A 22,101-nucleotide genomic window follows, 5' to 3' on the forward strand; every position below is an offset into this window, starting at 1 on the left:
TTTCGTATTTTTCAAAATTATAGTCGTTTTTTTTATTTTATACTATATATGGCCAGCATTAGAGTGTAACAAACTCTAAGATCAAGCCTGGCCGTTTAAAGTATTTTAACTTTTGATCTAAGCACTTTAAAGTCGATTAATAATTTTTTAATAAACTGCGTTTAACAGTAGAAATCATACAAATTTACGTTTCACGGTGCACATCGCTGCCACTCGACCCTTGATTTCGGGGCTTCATCTGTCAACCGGTTCATTTTCTGGTTTGTTAATAGAGTTAGCTGAGGCTTTGAGTTGGAGTTTGTTACTGAAGTGGTGTCTATGTTGTATTCACTAAGTTTGCAGTTTAATTTTTGTTTATGTATGTTTCTGTGAATCTAGGTTGTAACTGATTATGGGGCTGCTAAACCTTCTTATAGTTAAAGAATGTATTAATGTAATGCAAGTTAACACGATGGGGCTGTTTATGTAAAGTAAATTAACACTTTTGTTAGTTACGAAAATTTGCAGATTGTATAGTTACCTATACACATCTTCACCAGATTTTTACTAATACACATCAACATATTTCTTCAAAAATACATATATTAACATCTGTCATTTTGGCTCATTCATGATACTGAATTAATATAGTTGTCGTATTCCTGCGTTAATGTTCCCGTCCATCGGACGGATAAAGTACTAGTTACACAAGACAAGTTCAACTAATGTCTGAGTACGATGCCCAATTTATGATGGATATCTAAAAAAATCTTAAGATTTAGCTCTGTACAAGTGGCCCTTATTTTACTAGCAATAGTAATATTTGAATTTTAATATAGACAGACATATGCTGTAACTTTTGGTAAACTTTTATTTCAATGATCAATTACTGATTAATCATGTAAACAAACTCAACAAGGAAATAGCCACGTTCTTCAAACGGTTATCCTTAATGGTCAAAATTCAAGCAGCTGGAATACGCCTCTTCTTTTCCAGGTAGTCTATGAAATCCTCTATATACTTCTTTTGAAGTCTTGTGTCACCAAATATTTGACTCAACTCCGTTGCATTCGCCTTGTATATCTTCCCTTCATCATCGACAACAACCGAAGTCACTGATCTGGCCACCGACTCCTTAGTGAACGAGCCATCTTCTTCGTTTCTAGGCACCTCGATTCCAACTTTTTTCTCCACCATTGCTCGAGCATTCAAACCTTGGTCCATCAAAAACGGTAGCATTATTAGAGGGTGGCCGAACATTAGCCCTTCCACAATCGAACTCCAACCACAGTGAGTCAAGAAACCACCAACCGACTCATGGCTCAGTATTTTTAACTGAGGTACCCAGCTCGTCCACACCACTCCACGGTCATGAGTTCGTTCCAAGAACCCGTTTGGCAACTCAATCAAGTCTGTGCTAGTAGAACCAGCGGGATTTCTGAGAGCCCAAAAGAATGGCAACCCTGAGAGCTCGAGACCCAAAGCTAACTCAACCATCTCGGATTCGCTCAACGTAACCTCACTTCCTAAAGCCACGTACACCACATGACCTTTTTGTTGGCCATCCAGCCACTTCTCGATTGTCATCCAAGCATCCTCTTTCTCATCTCCGACACTGGTGGGTGTTTCGGGTGGCATTAATCCTACGGGAACCACTGGCAGGTGGTATAGCTCCTCTATTAGGGTTAACCATTGGGGTTCAAATTCATAGCAATGTCTTATAAATATACAATCAGATCCTTTCAAAACCATTCCCGCACGATATGCATCTAAAACACCAGAAGCATTAACAGAAAGTCGGTCCACCATCCAACCCGCCTCATGCTTCCGGTAACATATGTTTGTCGGAAAAGAAACCCACTTCGGTGGTGTCAAGAAATCCTCAGTTGTTGTCCGATAATCTGAATTATTTATCAAATCCTCCGGCGACGATCCCATATAAGCGACAAACCATGCGCTGACCATTAAGAAAAAGGCTCTCGAGATTCCAAGGCTAGCGGCAACAGACGGTAACCAGTAGGGAGCAAAATCATAAATAATCCAGTCTGGAGACTTTTCCTCTAGAAACCGAGTGACCTCCGGCTGAAGACCGTCAAAAGCCTTCTTGAGGTACTTGATATCATCGGTGTGGACATCCATGGTGACCTCTGCATTCTGGGGCAGCTTTTGAACATGCGGGAGTGTGAGTTCGACAAGATTTATGAGCGGCGGGAGGTGACAAGGAAGACGTTGTATGTTTCTAGTTGTCGAAAGAAAAGAGACTTTGTGCCCCTTTTGGGCTAGAAATTTGGAAAGCTCAAGGAACGGGATGATGTGACCGAAAGCGAGCCATGGAAACATCACCATATGAAGCTGCTGCTTACGGTTATCTGAGGAGCCTGTGGGAGCCATTGTTGTATTTGATGATGCCGATATGGCTTGCCTTTGCTTCCAATTTATAGTAATTGCAAAGAAATAATCTCAAATCATTTCATATTTAATATTTTATTTTAAGATTATAACATAAAGTATATGGTTGGCATTTATGTAAAAGAAATAATGAACTCCACAATTCAATTAAAAGAATTCAAACTCCCAAATAAATAAATAAATTGTAATACTATCATATGTAATATCTTATTACATGTATTTACCATATTAATTATATTACCTCTATTAACATTATATAAAATCTTTTGAGTATGTTTGATACGGGGTAATGGAATAGAGAGAATGGAATGAACGTGGTAATGGAATAGACAAAGGAATGAAATGAATCATTACCGTTTCAATGTCATGTTTGGTTAACATGTAAAAATGGGATGATTACTCACTTTATTATTACTAATATTTTTATTAGTAACAATAATAAAAAATAAATAATATTAATAATAAATAAATATTCATAATAACTCTTTTTAGGACCCTCGCGCTGCAACGAGATCGTTAAACCGTATATACGTTGTGAAATGTTAACTCATCAAATTTAAAAAAAATTATATTGATAATGTAGTAATAATTCAAATATAATAATACTTTTATTATAATATACAAAACAATAATGATGATTATGTAATAATAATATAATAACTATAATTGAAAAATAATAATAATAATTATAATATAATTATAATTTTATAATAGTAATAATGATTGTTGACTTTTTGACTTTTTCATTTTTTTGAAGGAATGAAAAAAAAAGTACTCATACCCAATAGAATGAAAATCCTAAAATTGAAGGAGTTTCATTCCATGTGTAATGATCCATTCCATTTATGTATGGTAACCAAACATGCTTTTTTTTTCATTCATTTGAAATGATCTATTATATTCCACATTTCATTTCTTCATAACAAACACTTCCATAGAGTTATGTACATATCTTAATAGTATGTTATTATATCATATTACGTTATACTACTATATCTTGCATGTGTATCACATATGCTCATAGAGTGGAGTTAAAGAAGAAGGGAGTGTTTTCTAATACGCCTAAGAAGAGATATGGATCATTAATTAGATCTAATGTATAAAGGATTGAGATTAAATCTGATGAAAAAAGTTCTGGTGTGTTGTAAGGTGTGACATGTATTTTATTTTAATAAAAGAATAAAATTTTAAGACGCGGTGTGTTTTAACCTCCTTGCGTCCTACACTTTTTAGAAAACACTAACTTTTTTTATTTTAGCCTGGTTTGTTCTCATATGTGTGTCTATATATATTGTCTTTTCTGAAAACCGACTTTATAAAATAAGTTTTGAAAACTCAACTAGTGGGTTTAAACTTGTTCGTGAATGCACTAAAATTTTAATGAAGACTGGAGACTCTTCCTCTAGAATCGAGTGACCGCCGGCTGAAGACCGTCGAAAGCCTTCTTGAGGTACTGGATATCATTAGTGTGGGCATCTATGGTGGCCTCAGCATTCTGGGGCAGCTCTTGAACATGTGAGAGTGTGAGTTCAACAAGATTTATGAGCGGCGGGAGATGAAAAGGAAGACGTTGTATATTTCTAGTTGTCGAAAAAATAAAGACTTTGTGCCCCTTTTGCGCTAGAAATTTGGAAAGCTTAAGGAACAGGATGATATAAAGCTGTTGCTTACGGTTATCTAAGGAGCCGGTGGGGAGCCACTGTTGTATTTGATGATGCCTTTGCTTCCAATTTATAGTAACTAGGATTTAGGACCACCCCATTTCACGACGAGACCGTTAAATCAAACAAAAAAACATAAGTAAAAAAGTTAAACCATAAACTCGCTACAAGTTGATGCAAAATCTGTTTGTATCAGGTTACGACATCGAAAATAAACAAAATAAATAAACCCGTCAGTGCCAAAATACAGCAAATTATCAAATGTAGAATAAAAAAAACCAGCACGTTAAAGTTGCGAACCTACACAAATTCGGTTAGTATCAATGGTACCAACATAAATTCGTAAACAAAAAATAGTAAGCCAAAAAAATATTTTAAAGGCGAAGTATCAAACTTTAAAACACGGATATAAAACCATGAGACGATGGGATATTTTAAATCATGAAAAAAGTTTCGGCCATTGTAAAGACGAACTAAAAAAAACATGAAAGCCAAGTCTAAGAAAAATGTTTAGCCGGCAAATACATGTAAACCTGACCATTGTCCAAGTTTAGTGTTTAAAATATAGTTTGTTAAATATTTTAATTAGTTGAAAAAAAAGTAAATAAGGGAAATAAAAAACCATTATTTTTATTTTTGAAATTATGGCTAGTGATTTAATGTTTATAATAATTAATAAATTCTAAAAAAATTAAATAATAAATTGAATAGTAAATTTGTGAGGAGGAGTAAATCTCCTTTTTAATATATATATATATATATATATATGTATATTAATTACAAAGAAATAATTTCAACCCATTTCAGATTTTATATAAGATTACAACATAAAGTATATTTATATGGTTGGCATTTGTGTAAAGAAATAAAATCTCCACAATTCAATTAAAAGAATTAAAACTGCCAAATAAATAAATGTAACATTATCATATCTTATTACATATATTTACCATATCATAATACATCTATTAACATTACATTAAATCTTTTACAATTATTATCTTATCATATCATGTTAAATCATATTACGCACATATCTTAATTGTAAGGCTCCGATCCCGGTACCTTATATTGGAAGTGGGATTTACTCATAAATACAGTTTTAATTATCAGAGTGAATTAAAACTTTTTGCGGGAATAATAAAAGGTCAACCAATATATTACAAAACATTAATCCTTGTCTTAAACATTCAAATTGACATAACATAATGTCATGAATTAAGCATCATAACATTTTCTTCATAGGTGCAAGCCCCCTTCAATCCATGCCATGTGTCTCACTCAAGCTAGCTATCCCAACCTATTTGTCTGCGTGCACACTAAAAGTTAGCTTACGCTTAGTGAGTTCTACTTAATCAGACAACGTACATTACATTCACATACTTACTTACATGTATCCGGAGATACATGTCACATACTTAACCTGCTCACATTTCATTCATACATACTTACATACATACGTTCATTCATTCTTTTATATTTTCATACTTTCTTTTTTTTTATACTTTCATGCTTTCATACCTTTCGTACTTTCATGTTTTAACTCATTTAGTTCATACATGCAATCTCTATGTTTTCAAGAGCATTTCGCCCTACTTCCTCGGATATTATAAGGATCCAGTCCCTTTATACCTCGGATATTATTAGGGTCCGGTCCATTCATACCTCTGATATTATTAGGGTCCGGTCCCTTCATACCTCAGATATTATTAGGGCCCGGTGCCCGACATACCTCGAATATTATTAGGGTACGGTGCCCTAAATACTTCGGATATTGTTAGGGTCTAGTGCCTGACATACCTCGGATATTATTAGGGTCTGATGCCCTTCTTCTCGCTCCATACAACCATACATATCTTGTCATACGATCATGCATACTTTACCATACAACAATACAAACTTTACTTATCGTTTTGTTACATACATACATACATACATACATACATACATATTCATATGCATCCATGCACACACTCTTAACTCTTTCTATATCATCCAAATATCATTCATAAACAATCATATAACATACATTTACTACTTAATGTAAGTGTGTTTACTAAACAAATAGGAGTACGCACACAGCCCCGAAAACATAAAAGAGAAAGGTGCAAGAAACTCATCTGAATCCTGTTCCTCTCGGAGTTTATGGTCACACCTCTCTTCAGCTGGGCACGGCTAATTGTTCAAAACGTTATAAGCGTCACTTAACTACTACTAATTAAATCATATTCTAGGTTAACGAAATGGGGGTCCGGGGGCAGCGCCCCCTGGTAGTGGGTCTAGGGGCGGTAGCCCCTAGCAAGGTCCAAAGGGCAAAGCCCCTGCCTGGGGTCGAGCTGCCAGGCCAGCTTGGAAAAAATTTTATTTTCATTAATATGCCTTTTCTAAAAACTTCATCAAAAAATGTCCTTTTCATGATTTTGAGTCAAGTTCAAACGAGTCGAATCGAGTCAATTTTAATCGATCCGAGTTTCTTATTCGATTTGATTCGATTCGTTTCCAGTTGAGTTGAATCCCCATTCGATTCGATTCATTTCCCACTCGATTCGATTCGTTTTCAGTCGAGTCGAATTCTCATTCAACTCGATTCAAAATTTGTTTTGTCATGCCTTTCAGCTCTTTTCGTTTTCTTTCATCTCTTAAAGGCCCGTTTTACTATTACAACGACGTCCTGGGTTATAACAACGTCACCTTCTCACTTTAACAAGTTTCGAACGTCACTAGTTCTTCCTGACTCAACCCAAACAACTTGTTTACTAAAAAGTTTATGTTTTTCTTACACTATAAGGCCCGATTTGCCTTCATATCAAACCTTAAGACAAACCGATGCCTAAAACCAAACCTTTATATCAAAAGCATACCTTTTGGGTTTTGGTTTAGTTCGGATCTGAGCTAACACCTGATCTAGACGGGTTTCTTGTTGTTTGGTGATGCTTGAACACGAAATCTATCCTTCCTTTAACCCAGATCTGAACCTGTAATGAGAGTGGTGTGTTTGTGTTTGTTTTTGAGTGTGTATGGAGGCTAGGTGGTGGAAATGAGTAAGTTAGGGTTTTAGGGATGTTTAAGGAGTTTAAATACTCTAAGCCCATGGACTTCAGGCCCGTAACCATCTCCAAGTCCAAGTATTATTTCTAAGCCTACCACCCAATCCTATTATTGTTTAACATACTTAAATAACAACACACATTTTAATAATAGAACTTTCTTTATTTATTATTTTAAAAAGATGGATGTTACAAGTCTGCCCTCCTGTTTCATCCCAGAAACCTAAATATTACTAAAAAAACTCAGGTAAAACTTGCGCATCTCTGCTTCAACCTCCCAGGTAGCATCCGATCCCTTCTGATGTTTCCATATCACTTTCACCAGGGGATAACTTTACGACGAAGATGCTTTTCTTTGCGGTCCACTATCTCTAGGCTGTTCAATATAGTTTAACTGCTCATCAACCTCGATGTCAACCAATGGCACATGGGGCGTGTCATCAGTTAGACATTTTCTCAAGTGAGAAACATGAAAAGTAGAGTGAATTCCTTCTAGTTCATTAGGCAAATCAAGCTTGTAAGCCACTTCACCCATACTATCGACGATCTTGAACGGTCCAATGTACCTTGGACTCAAATTTCCTCTCTTCTTGAAGAATATAATTCCATTCCAATGCGAGACCTTGAGCATCACATTGTCCCCAATATTAAACTCGATCGGTCGTCGTTGCTTATTAGCATATGACTTCTGTCGGTCTTTGATAGCTTTCATTCTTGCCTTGACCTTATCAAACATTGAAGAGGTTTCTTACACAACTTCTAAGCTCCTAATCTCTTTCTGACCTATCTCCCACAACACATAGGAGTTCTGCAACGTCTACCATATCACATTTTGAAAGGCGGCATACCAATACTCGAATGGTTGCTGTTGTTGTAAGATAATTCTGCTAAATGTAGGTGGTTATCTCAACTCCCTCCAAACTGGTTTTAACAACAACAACAGAAGTAACGATGGCGGAAACAGTAGTGCTCATGGGCTGGGACATTCTGAAACGAAATATACAGGAAGAATTAGTAATCTGTTTAAGTTTGTTGGTTATCCTGTATTAGAAAGCTAAAATAATAAAATATAAATAATAAGCGTTAACGGTGAACCGGGCTTGTGTTTAAAAGTCCAAGATGGGTCTTCAGAGTGACGTGTAAGAACATCCACGACCAGATCTACCTTACGATGCTATGAGCGGAAATCATAATAAAGTGGAAAACTCAAAAACATCTTCTTAATTTCTTTCTTTATTCATCGATAGGAGTGATAAGTACATTGGATATGACAGTATAAAGATCAGGTACAATATGGACCAACTCCACCAGAGGGTGGAAGGACTCAAGACACAAAGACCAAGCAACCTATTTATAGGAACACTTGGGACTTATGCGACGCATATGTTATGAGGCGCATAACTCATGCGCCGCATAAGTGGTTTGTGTTAGACATTAACATACATTTTCACTGTCACATGCTATGACCTAACAACAAGACCTAAGTACTAGGCATTTCATGCTCTTACAGGCTCCCCCTCGGATAGTACTTGTCTTGTGTCATCTAAGCAAATATACATTTCGTGCTTCAACAAACTCCTCCTTAAATATTGCTTAGATTTAGGTCAACAAAGCAGCTTAATCATCAAGATATAAGACCCCTTTGACATTATGCTTTCCCGATCTTTTTTAAATGATTTGACTATTAAGGCTAACTCTTCAAATGATATGATTTTTAAGTCTATTCACCATCGGCTTTAAATCAAGTCTTGTATCTTTCATGAGTCAACAACCATCTTCAACCACTGCTATCTCATTCCATTCCCAAATCAACTCATGATGAATCCCCAACATCTTGATAATACTTTTAAGCTTATTGTATTTAATTCATCAATCCACCATCAATCACATGGGAAGACCACAAACATTTAATCCCATGTCTTCCCTCCAAGTTCAAGATCTTGAATACTCATTGTACAAGTATTTATAGCTTATAAATGACGATAACGTGCATGCTCATATATCAACGTGTAAGTCTTGTATGCAACGCATATGTATGTATGACCCAAATGATCTTATAAGCAAGTAAGTACTTATACTTTGATATTTCAACGTGTACGATATACGAAGAGGATACGGTATGAAGATTTAACAATAAAGTGAATATACCGTATATGTAAGGTACTTATGCGGCGCATAAGTTGGCTTTCAAGGTTTTAACAAAATTTTGTGGGAAAACGATGATGAAATTATCTAACTTTCGAGAATGCTGTTCAACCCAAGTATATGAAAATATGTGAAGTTTTGGTGAGATTTGAACGGCTACATCGTCTGGAATGATCAAAAATGTGTAGAAAAGAAACGTTTTTGAGCTTTTCTAGGTAGATCATGAGCCACAAGGCTCTGATACCAATTAAAAATCCAGGAAGCAATTAAAAATCCAGGAAGGTTCTTCGGAGTGACGTGTAAGAAAATCCACAACCAGATCTACCCTACGATGCTATGAGCGGATATCATAACAAAGTGAAAAACTCAAAAGCATCTCTTTAATCTCCTTGTTTATTCATCGATAGTAGTGATAAGTATATTGGATATGATAGTATAAAGCTCATGAACCACCTCTACCAGAGAGTGGAGGGACTAATGAACACAAATACCAAGCAACCTATTTATAGGCACACTTGGCACTTATGCGGCGCAAAAGATATGCGGCACATAACATATGCGGCGCATAAGTTATGCGCTACATAAGTCCCAAGTGTGCCTATGAATAGGTTGCTTGGTCTTTGTGTTCATGAGTCCCTCCACCCTCTGGTGGAGTTGGTCCATATTGTATCTGAGCTTTATATTGTCATATCCAATGTACTTATCACTACAATCGATGAATAAACGAGGAGATTAAAGAGATGTTTTTGAGTTTTTCACTTTGTTATGATTTTCGCTCATAGCATTGTAGGGTAGATCTGGTCGTGGATGTTCTTACACATCACTCCGAAGACCCTTCTTGGATTTTTAATTGCACTTGGGACTTATGCGGCGCATATGTTATGCGCCGCGTATCTTATGCGCCGCGTATCTTATGCTCTTACAACACAAGACCTAAGTACAAATTCACTATCGCATGCTATTTGACCTAACAACACAAGACCTAAGTGCTAGACATTTCATGCTCTTATAGTGTTTAACACAATTCCTTTAAACAGATTCGCGGTCTATTCCCAGGGTACTCTGGTTCGAAAACAGCCGCAGCTTACTGCCGGACTTGACGACTTGCCTAAAACGAAATCAAAATAATGCTGTTACAGAGAAGAGAGAGCTTGTGTTTGGTAGTTTAGAACTGCAATAAATGGTCTGGTTTGATAGTGAGAAAACGATAACAGTATTCAATAATGAATAAGGACCATTAAATTGAAATAATTCTCAATAATAGTCATGCAGAAGATGAAACTAATAATATAATAATTATAATAATCAATAACAGAATAATGATTATTAATAATCGTTGACCCACCTAACAGTTTTGAACACGGGGGTCCGGGTTTTTGAAGCTGCTTTCGTGCTCGCACGAGTTTGATAGATTTTTGTCCAGAAACCCAATTTTGCACCCCCTCCTGCACACGGGTAGGAGTTGTAGTAAAACACATCACAAATTTTCAAATGAATAGTAAGACTAGCACCTTATAAACCACTCTTAAATTTGTTCCTCAACCGATGTACAAAGCTTACCACTTCAATTTTTGAGATATCCATTCACACACACTTATACCCAATCTTCCAACACGACACATGGCTCAGTATCTTTAACTGAGGTACCCAACTCGTCCACACCACACCACCCCACGGTCTCTAGTTAGTTCTAAGAACCCATCTGGCAGCTCCACCAAGTCTGACTCGGTGGAGCCTACGGGTTTTCTGAGACACCAAAAGAATGGTAAACCAGAGAGCTCGAGACCCAAAGCTAACTCAACCGGCTCTGTTTTGCTCACCGTAACCTCACTTCCTAATGCCACGTACACCACATGACCTTTTTGTTGGCCATCGAGCCACTTCTTGACTGCCGCCCATGAGTCATCTTTCTCAATGTCGGGTGCAATCTGCAGTGACATTAATCCCACGGGTACCACCGGCAAGTGGTGTAGCTCCTCAAAAAGGGTAAGCCATTGGGGCTCAAATTCATAACAATGTCTTATAAATATACACTCTGATCGCTTCATAATCATCCAACACGATGTGCATCTAAAACCTAATCAGAATGTGGTTGTTTGCCCATCATCCATTTGACCCCATACTTCAGGAAGCATAGTTTGCTCGAAAATGGAATCCACTTCAGTGGTGTTAAGAAATCCTCTCGATGGCTGCAACTACTTGGCGGTCCCGTAAAAACGTTGAACCATGTGGTGGTGGTCGAGAAGAAGGCTCGCAAGATTCCTAGGCCAGTCGCCACGGACAGCAACCAGTATGGAGCAAAATCATAAATATTCCAATCTGAAGACTCTTCTTCTAGAAACCGAGTGACCTCGGGCTGAAGACCGTCAAAAGCTCTCTTGAGGTAATGGGAATCATCAGTGCAGACGTCCATGGTCGACTCTACGTTCTCGGGCAGCTCTTGAACACGCGGAAGTGTGAGTTTTACAAGATTTTTGAGCGGCGAGAGGTGGGAAACAGGGAGACGTTGAATGTTTCTAGTGGTGGAAAGAAAAGAGACTATGTGACCCTTTTGGCCTATAAATTTAGAGAGTTCAAGGAAGGGCTCATGTGACCGAATGCGAGCCATGGTGACATTGCAACATGAAGCTCCTTACAGTCACCCGAGGTAGCCATTGTTGTAAATGATTAATGATAGATTGATTGGCTTTAATTTGGATCATATATAAATATATTATCGGACTAGAACTTTTCCATTTTGTTTTTTTAAGTTTATTGAGATAAAAAAACGCGTGGCCAAAAATCGACCGTTGTGACATTCCGTGAAACAGGTCATTTTCCGTACATTCCTTAAACATGATTTCTTTACATTAATTCCCGAGTGATTAAAATTTGTTAAGTTTAATAAAAACGAGTCTAGCATAAGCTCACACATACACGACATATTGCATATGAGTATTTTATTTTTAAATAAAATTGCTCGAATTTTTGGATTTATGCGACGGAAACGGACGTTGGTGATAACTTTAACGACTCATACATACATACATACATATATATATATATATATGTATAAACGAATCGGAAGATTCAACTTTTTGATATGAGATTATAATTTATAAATGTTTTTTATAAAATACTCAAGCGTCTAATGCAAAACAAATTACGAGCGTTATTATTTGTTTTATTTTAAAATCCTATTACGTGCTTTCGTCACCGGTATATAAACATATGAGCACATAGGCTCGTTTGACATTTAACATAACCCTAAACTAACAAAAAAAAATTATTTAACAAAATCCTAAATAACGATTTTCTTTCCCGTGAGATGACAAAATTATACAAGCATTCCTGGCATTCTCAAACAAAAAAAAATGAGGAAAAAAAATACAAAGTCAAGCACCCATCTCTTGAATGGTATGTCATTCAAAAAAACAAAAATAAATAAATAAATGCAACAATGCATACTAAATAAAAACAAACAAACAACAACCAAACCTCACCATACCACCTTTCTCATCAAATCTCTCCATCATTCATACGGCAGAGCAAAGACAAAAACACTATGCATTGTTGTGATTATTTAAAAGTATTTACAACACTCATAATATAGAAAGGTAATTGGGATTTGTCATAGATATTTTATCAACTAAATCATCACAAGCGTCAACTTTATCAACATCTCAGCCAAATCATTTCTCTGCTTCCACTTCTTTTCAAATCAATTTCTATACTCAAGAACCAACTATCATCACTTGACAGTAATGATGCGTGAACCATACCAAACACTTGTCATTCATGTTATAAACAAACCAGAGCAAAGTATCACCCACCATTTTCAATATCTCAACAAACATACAAACTCAAGTAGAGGCCTTCGCCTTCACCACAACCGACGTCACCCTCCCCTTTGTTCAGGGCAGTTGACCACCACCTTCACCACTCAACTCCACCTCCATCAACAGCCACATACCTTCCATCTCCTACCACCTTTCTTCACGGATGTCGTAACACCACAGTAACATCACGACTAACAGACCGCCACCCTTCTAATCCCGCATGGCCGCAATGGTACCACCATAATCTCCGCCACCTCCGCCATTTTCACCGTACCCAAAAGTAGGCTGTAACGGACCCGTACCATCACCGTAGCCAACCCGCCACCACCTCTACCACCTTTGCCGTACACCTTCTCCACCGTAGCACTCCGAAACTTTACCCGTAACGCACCAAAACGTTACCGTAACGCACCGTAGCACCCCTGTAATACACCGTAGCCTACTCGTCACTACTTAAGCCACCTCTGTCACCACCGGGAACCACCACCACTCTCTGGCAACCAACGCGAACTACCGCTCCGGAACCGGTCTTCAACAACCTTTCCTCTCTCTATGATCTCTCTCTTTCTTTTTTTTGGAGGTAATATGCACTCCTACGTCACTCTCACTCTCTTTTGTTTTAGATACTACACATGCACACGCACACGCACACTCACACTCTCTCCGTTTCTCTCTAATCTCACTCTCTTTGTTTTACATATAAACACACATCAACATCCCAAACTAACCTATATTATCTTGTATTCAAGAGTCCGAACAGTGAAGACATCCTCCGAGTTAACCGAGCTTCAAGTGGAGAAACAAGCTCAAGACTCTAGCCTCTAGTTAAATCTCAATCCTAAAACTAAGTAAGCTAAACTTTCCTAAGTCTAGCTTTATGTTGATAAAATATGTTTATGCTAAGCTTTCACCTAAGTTAACAACCCACATACTTAACATGTTAAAGATAACCTCTATATATATATATATAGGGGTGGGATCCAGTGAAAACTCCACTTAAAGAGAAAACTTAAAAACACCTAAGAACTATTTTTACTTTTTTTTAAATTTTTTTTGAAGTTTCTGTTCTTTCCATTACTCTTATGTCTTGTTATTGGTTCCAAAAAAAAAAAACATTGTCGGTGTAGTGCACATGTGTAATGGTGTGCATTGCATGTATGCAAAAGTGTTTGTATTGCATAGTATACAACACTATTGCACATAGTTGATACACACTATTGTATATATGCAATATAAGAATAATACACACATCGATTACACATTAGTACGTATGTGTAATACAACATTAACGCACATGTGCACTACATCGACTTTTATTTTATTATTTTTTATCATATAATACAACGCTACTACATATATATGTACAATGCACAAATATTAAATATATACAACTAAACACTATTGAACTTAAAAATACATAGTAATACACATGTGTAATACAACGGTTTCGCACAGTAATACGTATGTGCATTACAGCGATGGTTTTTTTTTATTTTTTAATTTTTTTTTATTTTTTTCGAGTGAAGGGGACCAAAATATAACAATAATGACAAAAACGGAAATTTGAAAATATTTTTTTTATATTTGTTATAATATTTTTCTTAAAAGCATAATTATTTTCAAAACAATGATGTTTAGGTTTTCCGTAATTTCGGGACGAAATTCCTTAAGGTAGGGGAGACTGTAACATCTCGGATTTTTCGTATTTGTTTAAACCGATTCGATAACGTAATTCGGATCTTTTGAACTATTTAAAACTTGTATTTATTGGTATTTAACTTGGTTTAACTTATTTTATAATTTCATAACTTTCAATTATGCCAAATAGCCCTTAGAAACCTTTAAAATCGCTTAAAACGACTAAAAATCGCATTTTTGAGAACTACAGGGACTAGTTTTGCCAATTCTTTCCTATTTTTGATTAAATTAATGAAATTTAAGCTCCAAGATATGTCAACTAATGTTATAAAACATTCCAATTTCGTTTTATAGCTGTCCAAACCGAAATCTTTAAGTTATTATACCCGGTCAATAATTGATTATTCGGTTTCCTAAAATAGCTATTTCCTAATAAACAAGTCTTAACCCTTAATATTTAAATAAGGCATATCATAAAACCCTAAATTATTACTTCAATACCAGCCCCCATAGCTACAATCCACAAAATTCCTTTCCCCATTGTCAGTTTCTTCAAGAATTTATCAAGTTCGTATTGCTTCGTTGACTTTCAATCTTCAAGACCCTTTGACCTCGATTATCTCTCGTTCCATTCATTGTTTGGGTAAGTTGTCTTCTTCAATATTGTAGATTTTTATCTGTAGAACAAAACCACTCAATAAATCTTTCCGATTGAGGGAGTCTCGGTGGTCAATTGGACTCAAACCCGTTTAAGGGCATAATAGTCAACAAGTTTGACTTGATGTTTTCTCATACTTCTGGTCGGATTCAACGTTCGGTCCAGAAGACTTTTATTTTCGTAACAAAATTTAAATGCTACTGACCAAAACCCGACTTCCGACTCGCTGTTTGAATTCTGGTCAGTACCAACTCGCTTAAATCTTAAAACAAACATAACTTGAGTTCTAAATGCCCGTTTGGATTGATTCCAGCGGAAACGAGTTCGTTTTTATTTATATTATCATATCCTAAAATCTCATATTCTGATTTGTTCATATCGTTTGACGTGTAGTGGACGACTCACCCGGTCTTTTTTGGTTTAAACGGTCAAGATTGAATCTCTCACATTCCTTTCCAAAACAAAATTTCAAATCCAAAAGAGCGAAAAACAATAATACTCTTCTCCTGCAAAACCTCTTTTCAAACCCTAATTTCAATGGAAGACAAAACCACACCGTTCGAAACCCAGATCGGCCATTCCACGGCTTCCGATTGTACCAGCAACCCTTCGAATCCGGATCACAGTACGCTTCTCATGACGTCAGATTTTACGGCTAGTGAGTTCGATTGGAACAAACCGTTGGAGCTACATGGTGAATGCAAAATGGAGGTTGACGGCGGAACCCTAATTTCTCCGGCTAGGGTTTCAATTGCTAACGAAGACGACGAATCTGCAGTTGATTCCATGGTTTGTGATTCCACTGCAAAGCTTATTCCTAATGGGTTCAAGAAACCCAACTGCACAGGTTAGAATTTAAGGCTAGTTTTAGTAATAAGTATTTCTAGGGTTTTGTTTTAGATCCACCTAAAATGGGTGTAGTGGTCGGCAAAAAAAATAACCTGTTAACCGAACCGACCAAATATCGAACCCAAACCGTACTGATTTGAACCGGACTATGTAGAAACCGGTTGAAACAGCTGGTTCGAAATCGGTTTGTAATTCTCTCTATCGTAACCGGTCAAAAACCGGCCAAAAACCAATCGTAACCCTAACCGAAACCGATTGTAAACCAGTCAAGAAACCGTTTTCAACTCGAACTGAAACCGATCTTAAACCGGTTTTGACGTAGGTCAACCAGTTTAGGGTTTGAAACCGGTTTGTGCATCTCTAAATGAGTGTATAATAATTAAAGTGGTATTGTTTTTTCTATTTAGGATCAGATGAGATTGTTTTGTTTGTGAATGCTGGAACCCGAACGATAGTGGGACCGGATTCAGGTATAAATTTGGTGGCAGATAAGTATTTTGAAGGGGGTGATACGTTTCAAACGGACGAGTGTATAATCGAGGGTGGTGATGTGTCGTTTATCTACCACACGGCGAGGCTTGGGAACTTTGAGTATCGGTTTGACGGGTTTCCAGAGGGTGATTATTATGTCGACCTTCATTTTGTTGAGATGATTAATACGTCTGGTCCGAAAGGAATGAGAGTGTTCAATGTATACTTGCAGGAAGAGAAGGCAAGTATAAACATTATCATAATTTTTATAATGTTTTTAAACAAAATGTTGTTATAAAGTCGAATTTGATGTTTGATATTGTTATTGAACAGATACTTGCTGATTTTGACATCTTTTCTATTGTGGGAGCGAATAAGCCGTTACAGTTAGTTGACTCGCGCGTCAAAGTCAAGATGGGTGAGACAATTGTAGTTAGGTTTGAAGGGATAATTGGTAGCCCATTGGTCAGTGGAATCTGTATAAGAAAGGCGCCTCATATTCTTGGTAGTTAAGCTTTTTTGTGAAGCTAAGTTGTTATTGTAATTATGACAAGCGACTTGAATTTGACTTTTGAGTTTTTTGTGGGATTGATTCACAGATGAAGACATAAAGCATGATTTTCTAAAGTGTCACAACTGTGCTGCTGATATTGAAGTTCCGTCTGCTCAGAAGAAAGTAATGAGGAAGAAAGCAGTAGAGAAGTATGAAAAACGGATACAAGAGTTGACCAGTCAATGTCAAAGGAAGACCGAAGAATGTTATCAAGCTTGGATGTCTTTGACTGCAGCAAATGAGCAGCTCGAGAAGGTCCGTATGGAGCTTGATAATAAGTTTTTCCAGACATCATCTCTTGGTAAGTTAGTGAAAGTCGAGCTTTACATTTATTTCAGTTAAAGTCGCCATTTTTGTGTTTTAATGTTGAGTTTCTTGAATAGATCAAAAGATGGAGAAACAATCGGAAATGCTGAGAGAAATATCAAGTAGATATGAACACGACAAGAAGGTCTGGGAGGCTGCAGTTAAGGATTTATCACACAGAATAACGGTAATTAATTAATTTGTACAACTACTTAACAAGTTATAATCAAAATTATGTTTAATACTCAATTAACATAACACATTATTCAGGTTCTGAAAAATGACCACTCCCAGCTCTCATTTCAAGCACACCAATGTGCTGACTCAGTTCCTGATCTAAATAAAATGACATATGCAGTTCAAGCATTAGGTAAATCTCTTCACTCTACCCTTATAAACTAATAATGCTTGTAAATTACTAATTTTTACTTGTTAATCATCACTTTGCAGTTGCTCAGTGTGAGGATCTTAAATTGAAGTACAATGAAGAACAAGCAAAGACAAGAAAGCTTCATAATCAAGTCGAAGACGCTAAAGGTCCGTTAAATATAATACTTTACATTAACAATTATATATACAAACAGTATATGTCATTGCATATTTACATTTACTTTCACTTGCTGTAATTATCAGGAAATATAAGGGTGTTTTGCCGATGTCGTCCGCTAAGCAAATCAGAATCTTCAACCGGGTGCTCAACAGTTGTTGACTTTGATGCCGCATCGAATGGTGAACTCGGTATTTTAAGTAGTGGTTCCACTAAAAAGACCTTCAAGTTTGACCGAGTCTTCACACCAAATGACAACCAAGGTTCCATTTTGTTATTAATTTGAACTTAATCAACTTTAATGTTGATGTTAATTGTATGTATTATATTCTTACTAACCGTTTGTTACTTACTATACACAGTTGATGTTTTCTCTCAAGCTTCACCATTGGTAACCTCGGTTTTGGATGGCTACAATGTATGCATATTTGCATACGGACAAACAGGGACAGGAAAGACGTTTACCATGGAGGGTACAGAGGGAAACCGAGGCGTGAATTACCGAACACTTGAAGAATTGTTTATAATCGCAAGAGAAAGAATCGACACTTTTAAGTATGAGATATCAGTTAGTGTGCTTGAAGTCTATAATGAACAAATAAGGGATTTACTCACAACATCGTCATCATCCTCGAAGAAGTAAATACTATTACTTGCAACTAAATGTATGTATATAATATTATAATGATTTCTGTTTTTTTTTTTTTGGGGGGGAAATTTAGGTTGGAAGTAAAACAAGCTTCTGAAGGGCATCACAATATTCCCGGGCTAGTTGAAGCAAAAGTTGAGAACATACAAGAAGTTTGGAAAGTGTTGCGATCTGGCAGTAGTAATCGAGCTGTGGGGTCCAACAATGTGAATGAACACAGTAGCCGTTCTCATTGGTAAAGAACTAATCTTGTTTTATAGTTTTTTGTAATTCACGATTAAAATATAATTAGGGTATAGTACAATATCATAAAATAAGAGTTGTTCATTTTATGTCTCTATGGTCTGGTCATTTAAACCAGTTCTGTCTAAAATGAGAGTTTTGTTTTTTTAACCCTTTTAGTCACCCTTTTAGTCTTTGATACTAAATCTATTAGATCTCTTCGTTAGTTTCCTGTAAATGACCGAATTCTCTTGTTTATTTAAAATTTTAAGTTTTCATGAAATGACCAAATACCCTTTTAGTCTCTGACAATAACTATTTTTCTGTTAGTTTCCATGAAATGTCCAAAATACCCTTTTAGTCTTTGACAATAACTCTATCAGATTTTTGTGTTAGTGTTTACCCTTTGTTTATTAAGTTTTGTTCACTTCTCATAAAATGACCAAAATACCCTATCAGTCTCTCATGAAATGACTAAAATACCCTTTTTTGGTTTTTAGTATGCTTTGCATCATGGTAAGGGCGAAAAACTTGATAAACGGTGAGTGCACCAAAAGCAAGCTGTGGCTTGTGGATCTAGCGGGCAGTGAGCGTCTTGCAAAAACCGAAGCTCAAGGTGACCGGCTCAAGGAAGCTCAAAACATTAACCGGTCTCTTTCTGCTCTCGGTGATGTCATATCCGCTTTAGCAAGTAAAAGCAGCCACATTCCATACAGAAATTCAAAACTCACGCATCTGCTTCAAGATTCATTAGGTAACCTTCAATTCTTAGCACCCATTTTATCTATATTCTTTTGTAAATATTGTAAATGCAAGTTATTTTGTTTTTGCTGTGTAGGGGGTGACTCAAAAACATTGATGTTTGTGCAAATTAGTCCTTCTGAACATGACCTGAGTGAGACTTTGAGCTCACTAAACTTTGCAACACGGGTCAGAGGGGTTGAGTTGGGCCCCGCTAGAAAGCAAGTTGATACCAGTGAGCTTCAGAAAATGAAATTGATGGTTAGCATAGCTTAACTTATTATTTACAAGTTTTTGTTGAAGCAGTGTTTGACTTTTGGGCTGTTTGACTCTTGATATTAATCATGAAGCTTGAGAAAGCAAAGCAAGAATCGCGTTTGAAGGATGAATCATTAAGGAAGTTAGAAGAGAGTTTACAGAATGTAGAAGGCAAGATTAAAGGCAAAGATCAAGCACATAAAAACCATTTGGAAAAGATTAAGGAGCTCGAGAACCAAATTGAATGCAAAAAAGGATTACACTCACAGTTAGAGAAGCAAGTTACACATCTCTCTGATAAGTTGAGGGCAAACGAGGAATTCAACAGTGGCCTCCAACAAAAGGTAGTTAGTACTTAGCTTCATCAATTTTTTGTTCACATGATCAATAAATGTAACCGTATTTTATATCATATGATGAAGGTCAAGGAGCTCGAGAAGAAGCTTACAGAGCGAGAACAGTCGGGCAATATAGCATTCCAACAGAAGGTATTTTTTTATTATCTTTATAAAAAGTTATATTTCCAGATTTGAAAGTGTTAATAAAGTGGGATTTTGAAACAGGTAAGGGACCTTGAAGAAAAGCTGAGAGATCAAGTCAAAGAGTCAAAATCATACACCATAACCCTTCAAGATAAGGTCATAAAAATTTAAACTTGAAGTGATTATATTTTATTTAAGATTGTGCAAAACGCAAAACAGTTATTAAATTTTCTTCTATTTCTTTTATTGTTGTTTCAGATTGAAGAACTTGAAAGGAAGCTGAAAGAACAGGAACAATATTCTGATTCTACTTCACTCCAAATAAAGGTCTAGTTTTTTTGTTAACTTTTTTATATTATTATTATTATTATTATTATTATTATTATTATTATTATTATTATTTGTTTCTGTTTATGCTAATAATGTATATTTTGTGAAAATACAGATTAAGGAGCTTGAGGAGATGCTAAAAGAGAAAGAAAGGCGAATGTCTATTGTCACAATAGCAGATTCCTCTAGTTCCATGAGATCAACACCCAGACACAATGCTGGTGGTTCAAATATCATGAATGAGGTCGAACCACATATATTAAGGGGTTCGAATATTATGAACCGGGGACCAGCAGGCTATACTCGGTTAAAGAGAAACGACTCACTTGGTAGTATCGGTGTTGAAGTAACAAGAAAGAGACTGTCTAGAAACAGTGAAGTGGAGAATGTTGATAACCACCACCCAAACAAGTCAAGGAAGTCTGACCCACCTAAACCCAAACTCAGCAAGGGTCCACCGAGAATGGTTAAACCCGCACCTGCACCAGCCACAGGGACCCAGAGGGCCAAAGAGCGAGAGGCCAAGAAAAGGGTGTGGTCTTGATTGATCGTGTGAATGTAGTATGCAAGCTGATTTGCATGGAATGTTTGTTTTTCACAGTAGTATTTGAGAATATTATATAATAACTTAGAGTTCCATCTTGTGGTTTGATTGCATCTGCTTTTAGTTATCTATCTGCATTTGTGATTTTCCATTTAATACCTAGATAACCATTGTAAAAACACAAACCAAACTACATGTTTAAAAAGTCTAGAATCATGCAACAAGGTAACAAGATTTTCAAAGTTTTACGGGAATAAAATGAAAGAAGTCTCTAATGCACAAAGTCACGAACTCCAGTTTTTTTTCGCTCACTGTCAACCTTGTTTACCTACCCCAAAGGAAAAAATGCGGTTGACTTAACTGCTCTGTGCTTGAGTGATTAACAATACACAAATTATGCTCAAATGGTCTCCAAAGTATGTTACTTAAAGCTTCCATTCATCATCAAAGTGGAGTGCAGGTGAAGTATCATAGTATCAAAGTAAAGTGTAGAAGTGATAACTGACTAACCGAGCATTTCAAAATTGTTTTTTTTCTTCCCCATGTGCCATGGCATTTTTTTGGTTTTTTCTAGCAACCGAGTAGGTTCTATAGTGGAGATGACCTCTTTAATGTGATGCAGGTGGATGCATGCTCAAATGGTTCAAGAACATTGAGTTTATTCAAAGGCTTAGAAGTTAGAACCAAGTGTTTCTAGTTGAATTGCTGAAAGTCAACTGTCTCAAGAGCCTCACAAGATCTCGAAAAGAATTCTTCAATATTCAAACAAAAAACTATGAGAAATGGTGTCCTGA

At 36.4% G+C, this 22,101-nt stretch overlaps 1 protein-coding gene and 2 pseudogenes across 1 annotated transcript; 1 reads left to right on the forward strand and 2 right to left on the reverse strand.

Moving 5' to 3' along the window:
- Positions 1-871: 871 nt before the first annotated feature.
- Positions 872-2,425, reverse strand: LOC143576182 (UDP-glycosyltransferase 91D2 pseudogene; annotated as a pseudogene).
- An 8,400-nt stretch (positions 2,426-10,825) lies between these two features.
- LOC143576175 (UDP-glycosyltransferase 91D2 pseudogene) lies at positions 10,826-11,902 on the reverse strand (annotated as a pseudogene).
- A 3,990-nt stretch (positions 11,903-15,892) lies between these two features.
- On the forward strand, positions 15,893-21,307 carry LOC143576176 (kinesin-like protein KIN-14R). The gene is made up of 17 exons (XM_077060330.1): positions 15,893-16,202; positions 16,612-16,916; positions 17,009-17,180; positions 17,275-17,529; positions 17,612-17,721; positions 17,805-17,904; positions 17,985-18,071; positions 18,168-18,344; positions 18,444-18,720; positions 18,804-18,965; positions 19,453-19,706; positions 19,791-19,954; positions 20,044-20,295; positions 20,374-20,439; positions 20,515-20,589; positions 20,692-20,760; positions 20,879-21,307. The coding sequence occupies exons 1-17, from the start codon at positions 15,893-15,895 to the stop codon at positions 21,305-21,307; spliced, it is 3,264 nt and encodes a 1,087-aa protein (XP_076916445.1).
- Positions 21,308-22,101: the final 794 nt, after the last annotated feature.

The sequence above is a fragment of the Bidens hawaiensis genome, unplaced genomic scaffold (assembly GCF_021521415.1).
Source record: "Bidens hawaiensis isolate Kalapana, Puna unplaced genomic scaffold, B.hawaiensis_p1.1 tig00028013_1, whole genome shotgun sequence".
Lineage (NCBI taxonomy): Eukaryota > Viridiplantae > Streptophyta > Magnoliopsida > Asterales > Asteraceae > Bidens > Bidens hawaiensis.